Genomic DNA, 11983 nt, shown 5'->3' on the forward strand with positions numbered 1-11983 from the left:
ATTATCTTATTTAAAAATTTATTTAGTAATTAGATATATATAGTAAATTATAATTTAAAAGAAAAATAGAATACTTATATTAAAACTATTCATACATTGTTAATTAATAATAGTAATGAAGAGGTAAATCAATATCAAAAAATCATCATAGATGGCGGAAAAGTTTGTTTAATTTTTCAAAACTCGATCGGTATAATCGTTACAGATCACGTGACAGACTTTTAATGCGCCTGCGTGACCTTCATACAAGGTGACCGCTTCGAAGATTGCCAGAGATAGGCATGTTATTCGTCTCTGGATAGCACAAGCGTGTGGATCTTCGGAGTACCGGTATTTGTGCATGTGTCGTGAAAACCGGTCATTGTGTCTGACAATTTTCAAAATTAATAATAAAAATATTATATTATATATAGAATATTACTATCTGTGAATGAATAATTCTATAATTTAATTCAAAATATACAATTACAAATTTAATACAGGAATTCTTACAAAAAAAGAAAAATTCATAAAAATAATAGAAATTTGAATTAAATTTAAAGTATTAGAATTGTTGATTTTGTGTAACAAAAGTAAAATAACAAAAATTGAAAACAAAATAGTTTTATATTGATAAGCACTGTATTTTAAAAGAAAAAAAAATAATTAAAAAGAAATGTCAGCCTCAGTAACAGATCAAGAAAAAAGAAAACAGATATCTGTTCGCGGGATTGTTGATGTGGAAAATGTAGGAAATTTCAAGAAAACATTCAATAGACATCTTCATTACACCCTTGTGAAGGATCGTAATGTGGCTACGAGCAGAGATTATTTCTTCGCCTTGGCACACAGCGTCAAGGACAATTTAGTTTCTAGATGGATACGCACTCAGCAATACTATTACGAGAAAGATCCAAAAGTATGCCATTATATTTTTATCTATTTTTATCTATTTAATTTATATATTTTATGAAATATTTTATACATGTAAATTGAATGTAAAATGATTATAATAATTAATAGTGGCAATTTTCTCATATAATTCATTTAATGATTGCCGGTAAGTATAATTTTCATACTTACCTTATATTTGTTGCAATTGTTATTTATTTATTTATGTATAATATTTAAAGAATTAATGAATTTTATTCTGCATTTTAATAGAATTCATTTGCTAAATTATCTTTTTTTAAATATTTCTTAATTATTTTATAATTTATCAATTTATTACTTTTTGTTCACATTATCTTTAAATTAATTATATTTAAATAATTGATAATTTTAAAATAAAAATGCAAAAATAGACAAAAAAGTAGAAATTTCCACTTATTCTTATTATTAATTAATTTAAGTAAATTAGCTCATTACCATATTTATCAATGAAAACTTATCTTTAAACTTATCTTTAAACTATTGTAAAACATTATATGATATTCAGTTAAAATAAATAAACAAATAAAAAATAAATATTTGATCGTAATAAAAATATATTTATTATTAGATAACGAAGAAAAATAAAAGTAAAATAAAATTAAGTAAAATATAATTTGATAATAAAATATAATAAAAATCAAAACAAATAAATGAAAAATAAATATTTAGTTGTAATAAAAATATATTTTGTTATTATTTAATGAAGTTTTTAAGCAAAGTAAAATTCCTAATAAAATTTTTAAATTTTTGTTAATATAATGATCAGTACATTTATATGCATACTATTTATACTTATAGAAGCACTATATTGCAATGAACCTTCAAAATGCAAGATGCAACATGTTGTTGTGTCTATTTTCGGTTGGCCTTATAATCGCCTCATCCTGAGGTTTCAAGCCAAACAATTTTCATTCTTTTCAAAGCAATGTCAAGATAAAACCATCCATTTTTGAAAGTATTCCAATTACATCTATAGATTATTAATAATTATTTACAAATTTATGATTATTTCGTATATACATCATGTATATATTATTTATTACTATTGATTATTTTTTTAATATAATAAGATTTAATTTAATATAATTAATTTAATAAACTCATATTAATTATCTAAATTTATCAAGAACAACTTTTAATCAATAAATAAATTAAATAAAATATAATCGTTGGATAATTTTTTTAATTATTTGATTAAATATAAATTTTCTTGAAAATATTATTATAAAAAATTATATTTTTCGTATATCTAAAAGATTATAATCTAAAAATACAAAGAAAAAAACGAAAGAAAAATACAAAGAAGAATACGAAAATAAATTTGAAAAATAAATGTAAAAGAAAAAGATGGAAGAATAGGAATTATACTATTATATTATAAAACTAAATTATAAATTACTAAATAATAAAACTTCAAATAGAAGAAGAAAATCTTATTAAAATAAGGGAAAAAAAATAAAGTTAAAATTAGGAAAAAGTAATAAATATATTCAATTATAGAAATGTTGAAGAGAAAAACAATTCGATATAAAGAAAAATATGAGAATATAATATATAATATAATACTATGAGAAACATAGTTACATGCCAAAAAACAGAACTATGATTTATGACACATTCTTAAATGTAGGCGAACAAAAATAAAATAAATATAATATAGACAAATGAGAAATGCTATTATAATTGTTATACAACTACACAAATTTTGATTGAAAATTATCATTAATTAAAATTAATGCATTATAGCATTTACATATATAAAATAGAATAGAATAGAAATATATAAATATATTATTACATAAATAATTTATAATTATTAAATGATTATATGATTAAAAGAAATAAAAAGAAATTGAACATGAAAAGCATTACAAATAATATTTTTTTATGAAGATATTTATAATACTAAATTGAACAATATAATCACGTGATACGACCATTAAAGTTTAAGAAGTCACATTTAATCTATCTATGATTTACATTTGAACATAGTCCCATTATATTATACAAAAGTTTTGAGAATACTGTCTAAGCTGTTTTATAAACTATTTTAAAAATTATATATACAATCGCATTTGAAAAATTGATTTTAAAAAATGAATCAAATTTTATTAAATAAACAACAAATTTATAAAATTTGTAAAATAATATTATATTTTACATAAAATATTACAATTTTTAATTTCTTTCGATAAAAAAAATTAAGACTATAATAATATTGCTATAAAAAAAGTATAAATTTCATAATTCTTTATATATATATATAAAATAAATCGATAAATGTTTGCTTTATTATCTTTTCCAAAATAATTTTTTATAATTTTTTATTTATTTTTATTTATGCAAAATAATTATTATTTGTTCAATTTTTATGAGGATACTATAGTTTTTTTTTTAGAATTAACATTAATAATTTTAGCTATATATTATCTATATTATATTAATTATAAACAAACATATTCTTGAACATATGAAATAAAAGAATTTTGTAAAATTTTGTGTGGAGTAATCGTCGATCGCAATAAAGATCAATTTCAACTAGGCATTATTTTTCATTTCTTTCTCGTTTCAAAATGTCTGCTCAATTTATTTGTAATGTCAATGGATTATCAATCACCATACAATATCAAAATCTAATCATTAATTAATTTCATAATAAATATAAGAAAGATACAATAAAATTGAATTTAAATCATTACAATATAAAATCGATCACTTTTTTATTGCATTTCGAATCAGAGTTTTCTATATTTCTTTAAAAAAATATTTGGTATGTTTTTATGTATATAAAATATAATTTTTTCTCCAAGTATAATTGAATATATTTATTATTTTATTTTTAAATAGATTATCTTTAATTTTTTAAAATTTTATTATATAATTAAAAATTTCCAAAATATTATTATTATTTTTTTCTATAACATATTTTTAGCCTGTTTTTTTCTGTTTAGAGAGTTTATTATTTATCTTTGGAATATTACATGGGAAGGACTCTTCAAAACACTATGATTAATTTGGGTATTCAAGGTGCTTGTGATGAAGCTATGTATCAGGTTTATTTCAAATAAAATTTCTTATTAAAATTTTAAAATTAATTATTAATAAAAAATTTAAGGAAAATTATATAAAAAAATTAATTATTATAGATGGGTTTGGATATAGAAGAGCTTGAAGAGCTTGAAGAAGATGCTGGGTTAGGAAATGGAGGTTTGGGAAGATTGGCAGCTTGTTTCTTGGATAGCATGGCTACTCTTGGTCTAGCTTCTTATGGTTATGGTATTCGATATGAATATGGTATTTTCGCACAAAAAATAAAAAATGGAGAACAAGTGGAAGAACCAGATGATTGGTTGCGTTATGGAAATCCATGGGAAAAAGCAAGACCAGAATTTATGCTTCCAGTAAACTTCTATGGACAAGTGATTGATACTCCTGAAGGAAAAAAGTGGATCAATACGCAAGTCAGTACAAATAAAATAAATTAGTTAAATGGTTAAAGTTATTAATAAAATAAAAATATATATTTTACATTTTATTAGGTTGTATTTGCAATGCCATATGATAACCCAGTTCCTGGATACAAAAATAATGTTGTTAATACTCTCAGATTGTGGTCTGCTAAATCTCCTGTGGAATTTAATTTGAAATTCTGTAGGCAATTTTTTTTATTATATTTTATATCTTAAAAATTAAAATTGATTATATGAAAACAAATTATTCTTCTTTTAGTTAATGATGGTGATTATATTCAAGCTGTAATAGATCGCAATTTGGCAGAAAATATCTCTAGAGTATTATACCCTAATGATAATTTTTTTGAAGGCAAAGAATTACGTTTAAAGCAAGAATATTTTATGGTAGCAGCAACTCTTCAAGATATTATACGAAGGTTAATTTGATTATTAATAATATATATTACATATATATTTTATCAAAAAATTATATTTAATATATTTAATATTTTATAATTATTTATAATTATATATTTAATATATATAATTTTTAATATATATAATATTTAATAATTTTTAACATATTATTTATAGGTATAAAGCTAGCAAATTTGGTTCAAGAGAGCATCATAGAACAGACTTTGATATGTTTCCTGATAAAGTGGCTATTCAATTAAATGATACCCATCCTTCGTTGGCTATTCCAGAACTTATGAGAATCCTTATCGATGTTGAAGGATTACCTTGGGAAAAAGCTTGGGACATCACAACGAAAACGTGCGCTTATACTAATCATACAGTTCTTCCAGAAGCTTTAGAAAGATGGCCGACAAGCATGTTAGAAAGCATTCTGCCAAGACATTTGCAGATTATTTATCATATTAATTTCCTTCATTTACAAGACGTTTCTGCTAAATATCCAGGAGATGTAGATCGTCTTCGACGTATGTCTTTGATCGAGGAAGAGGGTGAAAAAAGGGTTAATATGGCGCATCTTTCAATTGTTGGTAGTCATGCTATCAATGGAGTCGCCGCACTACATTCGGAAATCTTGAAACAAAGCGTGTAAGTATTTTTGAGCATTTGAAATCTGATTTCTTTAATAAATAATATTTTTGATAATAGATTTCATTTTATTTTTATTTTAGATTTAAAGACTTTTATGAACTAACGCCTGAAAAATTTCAAAATAAAACCAACGGTATTACACCAAGAAGATGGTTGCTTCTGTGTAATCCAAATCTCTCAGATATTATCGAAGAAGTAGGTATTATAATTATTCATAATTTTTCATTTCAATTTCAATTATTATTTATTGTTGTTTAGAAAATTGGCAGTGATTGGACAGTACATTTAGAACAACTTTCTCAATTAAAACAATGGGCCAAAGATCCGGTTTTCCAACGTAGCGTTATGAAAGTGAAACAAGAAAATAAATTAAAATTAACGCAAATGCTTGAGAAAGATTATGGAGTTAAAGTCAATCCTGCTTCCATCTTTGATATTCAAGTAATCACATTAAATTAATCTTTTTTTATGTACAAATTTAATCTGAAATGCATGCTTTCATAAAATAGGTGAAACGAATACATGAATACAAAAGGCAACTTTTAAATTGTTTACACGTAATCACGTTATACAATAGAATAAAAAAAAATCCAACTGCATCATTCGTTCCTCGAACAGTGATGATTGGAGGAAAAGCTGCGCCTGGTTATCATTTAGCCAAAAAAATTATCAAGTTAATTTGTAGTGTAGGAAATGTTATAAACAACGATCCTATTGTTGGTGATAAACTAAAATTCATTTTTCTTGAAAATTATCGAGTTACATTAGCAGAAAAAATAATTCCAGCAGCAGATTTGAGTGAACAAATTTCTACTGCCGGTACTGAAGCTTCCGGTACAGGAAATATGAAATTTATGGTAAGTATATTTTATATGCAATTTATTTTTATATTATATGTTTTATATATAATTTATAATTTATATTTTATGAATATTTCATTTTATATTTGTTTAGTTAAATGGAGCCTTGACAATTGGTACCTTAGATGGTGCTAATGTAGAAATGGCTGAAGAAATGGGTAATGAAAATATATTCATTTTTGGTATGACTGTTGATGAAGTAGAAGATTTAAAAAGAAAAGGATACAATGCTTATGATTATTATAATAGAATACCAGAATTAAAACAATGCGTCGATCAAATTCAGAGTGGCTTTTTCAGCCCCAATAATCCAGATGAATTTAAAGATATTACTAATGTTTTATTAAATTGGGATAGGTTTTATTTATTTGCCGATTATGAGAGCTATATAAAAATGCAAGATCATGTCAGTAAAGTTTATCAGGTGTGTCAATAGATAAAAATATTTATATATTTACATAAAATCTATAAAAAAAATATGATGCAATTTTTTAAGAATAATGATTATATTTTTCAATTATTGTGTTTCATATTTTAATTGATTATTTCAGGATGAAAGTAAATGGATTGAAATGGCAATTAATAATATAGCTTCTTCAGGAAAATTTTCATCGGATCGAACTATTGCAGAATATGCTCGTGAAATTTGGGGCGTTGAGCCATCTTGGCAACGACTTCCAGCACCTCATGAACCACGAGATATTTAATTCATGACTTTTTATTATGTATATTAATAATAGTTTTTTTTTTATTTTATTTTAGCGAATATCTTCTATAAACGAGCATAATTTTACATCAAAATCAATAAAATAAGAATATTAATATAAAATTTTATTAAAATGACTTAGAATTTCTTAAAAATTTAATTCATTATTTATTTAATTCATTATTTATTACTTCTGCATTGAGTGAAATATAAAATCATATAGTAATTGTAAATTATTTATTTAGTAAAACATATACTGCCTTAATTTTTCAAAAATTTATGTTAACAATTATCGACTGATAATTTAAAGCAAAGTTAATATAAAAAAGTAATTTATTGTATTCTTAAATTACTAAAGATAAATATCAATTATGAATATATATATTTTTTAAAATAAAATATTTCTGATAGAACAATCTAGTCGAAAAAAAGTTATAGAAGCAATGAAATAATTTTACTAATATTTTTCTACTTGTAAATAAAGTATCTGAAATAAAAATAAAAAATAATGAATTTATTGGTTGTTGAAATAAAAAAAAAAGGAATTAAAGAAAAAATATATATCTATACACTTGCAATATAAAAAATATTAATATAATGCTTATTTTCAAATTTTGAAAAAATTATTATATTTAAAGAAAAAAAATAATTCTATATAATAAAATATGTTATAAATACATTATTTTTTTTTATTTTTTAATGATTATATTCTAAAAAAAATTAATATTAAAAAATTTCATGTAAATAAATCAAAGTTTTTCAATAAAAAAAATAAATTGTTTTTTTAAATAAAATCGTTTTTTATCGAATGAAATATATATTTGTGAATAGATCAAAAATGTAAATAAAGATATCGCTATTACACTAGAAGTGCGGCTTAAAACGAGGCGATATTTCAATAAATCATCCTTGAAACTTATTAAAGAAATATGTCTGTACATCAAGTTCATGAAATTTTCATACAAACAAAAGAAAATGCTCTTCGTGAATTTTCATTTGTCGATGAAGAAACAGTACCATTAGTGAGTATCGATCGATAATATAATTGAGTCATAGATACTAAAAATCTAGATTTACCAATATAATGAATAAAATATACATATCTTACTTATTCTTTCAAAAGAATAGGTTATAAAATTGAATTCATCATTCAATAATGAAAGAAGTTAATTGTATAATATATAGAGGAATAATTGAAGTTTTAATCAAGCTAAATTTACATTGCTTTAAATATAATTAATAATTAATTCTAATCAATTTAATGTTCATCAATTAACAAAACAAATATATGCTTTATATTATTTCATATAAAATAGATTTCCATCAATTCTTTTAGTTAATTTGAGTTATAAATAGCTTGTGATGAATTATATTACGTTATATATTCAATTAGGTAAATATAATAAATTTATTGTGAATATATTATTTTTTTTTGTAATTATATTTAAATATTAAAACATTGATAATGTAAAAAAAGATTGAATTTTTATTTATAACCTATTTATTTTATATATATATATACACATATGTATATGTATGATATTAAATATAAAATATTTTGAATTCGTTACATTACAAATGTTTAAAATATTTTCTTATTTTTTAAATTGAGAAAGATATTCTATAAAATTGATTAATAATTATATCGATTATGCTAATTTTAAATTATAAGTTAATTAATTTCTTTTCTATTTTAATTTTTAATCTAAATTAAAACTTAATTTATTTAAATCTTATAAAAAATATTAAAATACAATTTATTATAAATTGACAAAAGATATTTATAAAAATTATATTTTTTATATTAAAAATTATGAAATAAATATGGCTTTAGCTTAAATATTAAGATATAATAATAAAACTTTTAAATTTTTAAATAATATAATAATAAAATTTTTTTAATTCTGTCTTTCTCTTCATTTAGATTCAAATAATTGTGAATACTTATCTTGTATTAAGAAAATGAAGATGAATATTTACACAAATAGTAAAATAATCCTGATGGCGACTAATGTCGAAGATTCGTATCCGGACTCTGACTAGTTTATATGTACTGTTTTACAAGCACTTATATTATCGTATTACTATCCTTTTCCTAATTTTTCTTTTATCTTTATTTATAATCTAAATATCTTTAATAAAAAAAATTATTTTATTAATAATACATTTCATCGGTCGTCATTCTCAGAGTAAATAATTATATAATGATATAATAGGGTAAATAATTATATAAATGATTAAACAGTATTAGATTAATGATTTTTCGTAATGCAATAAAAATTCATTAAAAACACTTAAAAACAAAATGAATGCAGTTTATTATTTTTAAAATCTTATCTCTATACTCTGGTGATTGCGCACCAAATGAAAACATTAATTAATATGATTTATATTTATTCTCATATGGAATGTTTTAACAATATAATTTTCGCTGGTAAATTTATTATATTATTATATTTTATTTTAATAGTAAATTTTTTTTATATAATGTATTTTTCTAATTAAATATATGCACACATTATATTCTAGAATGCTTCAAAACCTGTTCCATTACAACCTCTGAAACCAACATCAGCTATCGTGATTACGGGATATATTCCTCCTGATGCTTTGAGGTGATATCTTAGCGTAAGAAAAATCTTATAATTGAAATTTTTATAAATTTTAATAATCATATATATATATATATATATATATATATATAAAGAAATCAAAACATATATTTGTTAAACATATTATAAATTGTTAAATATTTTTATAGATTTTCAGTTAATTTATTGTGCAAAAAGGCTGAAAATATTGCATTGCATTTTAATGCACGATTAGACAGAGGTTATGTGGTTCGAAATTCAAAATTTAAGGGTTGTTGGGAAGAGGAAGAAACTTGTTCTCCTGCAGGACATATTGCTTTTCGGCGCAATTCCTATGTGCATGTTTTAATTTTTTGTACTGCTAATGAATATCAAGTAAGAATTAAAGATTGATTGATATAATTATAAATTTTATAGCAATTCTTTTCAAGATTAATTTTGTTAGATTGCAGTAAATGGAGAACATTTTTGTGCTTTTGCATATAGAATACCTCTTGAAGATATAATAAATCTAGAAATTAATGGATCATTAGAAGATGCTAGATTTAGACAATTGGAATTATTCATTTATCCTGATCCAAAATTATGCAGACCAAATAACATTTTAACTTTAAAAATTGATCAACCACTCATCGATTTTCTTGTAAGTTTTTTTTTAATTATTTTATATTTGTTTTTTATCAATTAAAATTACTATTAAATAATTATATATAGGATGTTCCAATCACAGTAGACATTGAAAATGAATTTAAAATAGGAACCAGACTTTTCATTGCAGGAAGATTGAAACTTCTTCCACATTCGTAAGTTTTTATGATTTTTAGGATTAAAAAAATTTTAAACAAAAAATAGGGAATAATTAATTTTTATATATATTTGATTATAGATTTTACGTAAATCTACAAAAAGGAAAAGCAATTTATCCACATCCAGTAATTGCATTACATTTAAATCCTCGTTTTTTATATGGCAGCAATGTACCCTATGTTGTAATGAATTTCTGGACAAATGGATCTTGGGGATATGAAGAAAGGCATTTAGGTCATTTGTCATGGATGCCTGGTCGTGATTTTCTTCTGACGTAAGTTAAAAAAAATATCCTGCAAAAAACTTTATTGAAACAAATATAATTAATGATATTATTAATTAATTTTTAATTATTTTTTAAATAATTTTTTTTGTTGAATTTTTAATTCACATTTTTATTGTTTTTTTTTGTAGAATTCGATGTGAATTTGAAGCATATACAATATGGTTAGGAAACAAAATGATTGGTGAATTCAAACACAGATTACAACCATCCATCATTGATACTCTTAAAATATCTGGAGATATCGTACTTCACGAACTAGCTATAACATATTCAAATTAAAATTTTTGGTTTGAAAATTTTTAATTATTTGTTATTTAATATATATATAATATATATATATATATATAATCATTATAATGATTTTTTTTATCCTATTTATCTTTTTTGCTATTTATAAAGATAAACTTTTTGGAATAATATTTCATTATTGATTAAAATTCATTTATATTATTGACAGATTGTATATGATTTTCAGCTCAAAATAACTGCACAATCAAAACACAAATTGATAATGTTTTATCAATATTTCATTTTCTTTATCTTGAGTAGTAAAAAGTTTGGATGAAGATTGAATTAATTTAAAGAATTGTTATCAAAGAAACTTGAAAAAATTATATTATCTATGCTTGCTATTGCTTGCTATGATTGTCAATTTTTTCAAATAATGATTTGTGTTTGGACTGTACAACCATTTAGAGCTTGTTGATATATAAATAGATAATATATTCATAGAATATTTTTAGAACAAATCAAATATAGAAATCAAAATTTAATATATAAAAAATAATCTTTATTTATTAAGTTTGTTTTAAATGAAGTGAAATGAAGATAGAATAAAAATTTTATTCGTCATTTCATTCTATTTCTGCTTCACTTCATTTAATGTAAATTCTAAATTGATTATTTAATCAATCGATATTTTCGTGTATTAACTTTTATATTCATTTGACTCTATTCTTCAAAATTGATCCGCTATTTTATGTACAATAAAATATAACTTGTAGATAATAATATATTTATATATATTTGTTAAATAAAATTTTAAATATAATTTATATTGTACTTTGCAAAAATCAATATTTCTCAAATATTATGTTTATCATTTTTTTTTCGAAAAATGTAATGTAATATAATAAAAAAAATAATATAAATTGTAACATTTTACATTAATATATTAATTTTTGACATATAAGGAATTAAAGGATAATATAAAATATAATATAAATATAATAAAATATAAAGGAAATAAAGGAAAACTGTTCTAAAAATTTATATATAATAGTTATAATCAAATTTAAATA

General features: G+C 21.5%; 2 protein-coding genes across 2 annotated transcripts; both read left to right on the forward strand.

Annotated features, from left to right (window-relative positions):
* Window positions 1-598: 598 nt before the first annotated feature.
* Window positions 599-7511, forward strand: LOC107993062 (glycogen phosphorylase). The gene is made up of 11 exons (XM_017049259.3): window positions 599-898; window positions 3864-3965; window positions 4059-4373; window positions 4452-4563; window positions 4642-4801; window positions 4959-5429; window positions 5513-5627; window positions 5691-5873; window positions 5942-6289; window positions 6387-6716; window positions 6844-7511. The coding sequence occupies exons 1-11, from the start codon at window positions 656-658 to the stop codon at window positions 6997-6999; spliced, it is 2535 nt and encodes an 844-aa protein (XP_016904748.1). The 5' UTR covers window positions 599-655; the 3' UTR covers window positions 7000-7511.
* A 366-nt stretch (window positions 7512-7877) lies between these two features.
* On the forward strand, window positions 7878-11954 carry LOC107994825 (galectin-8). The gene is made up of 7 exons (XM_017051949.3): window positions 7878-8020; window positions 9528-9613; window positions 9760-9964; window positions 10035-10232; window positions 10304-10392; window positions 10476-10670; window positions 10811-11954. Exons 1-7 carry the CDS (start codon window positions 7928-7930, stop codon window positions 10959-10961), a joined length of 1017 nt encoding a protein of 338 aa, XP_016907438.1. The 5' UTR covers window positions 7878-7927; the 3' UTR covers window positions 10962-11954.
* The last annotated feature ends 29 nt before the right edge of the window (window positions 11955-11983 follow it).

The sequence above is a fragment of the Apis cerana genome, linkage group LG9 (assembly GCF_029169275.1).
Source record: "Apis cerana isolate GH-2021 linkage group LG9, AcerK_1.0, whole genome shotgun sequence".
NCBI lineage: Eukaryota > Metazoa > Arthropoda > Insecta > Hymenoptera > Apidae > Apis > Apis cerana.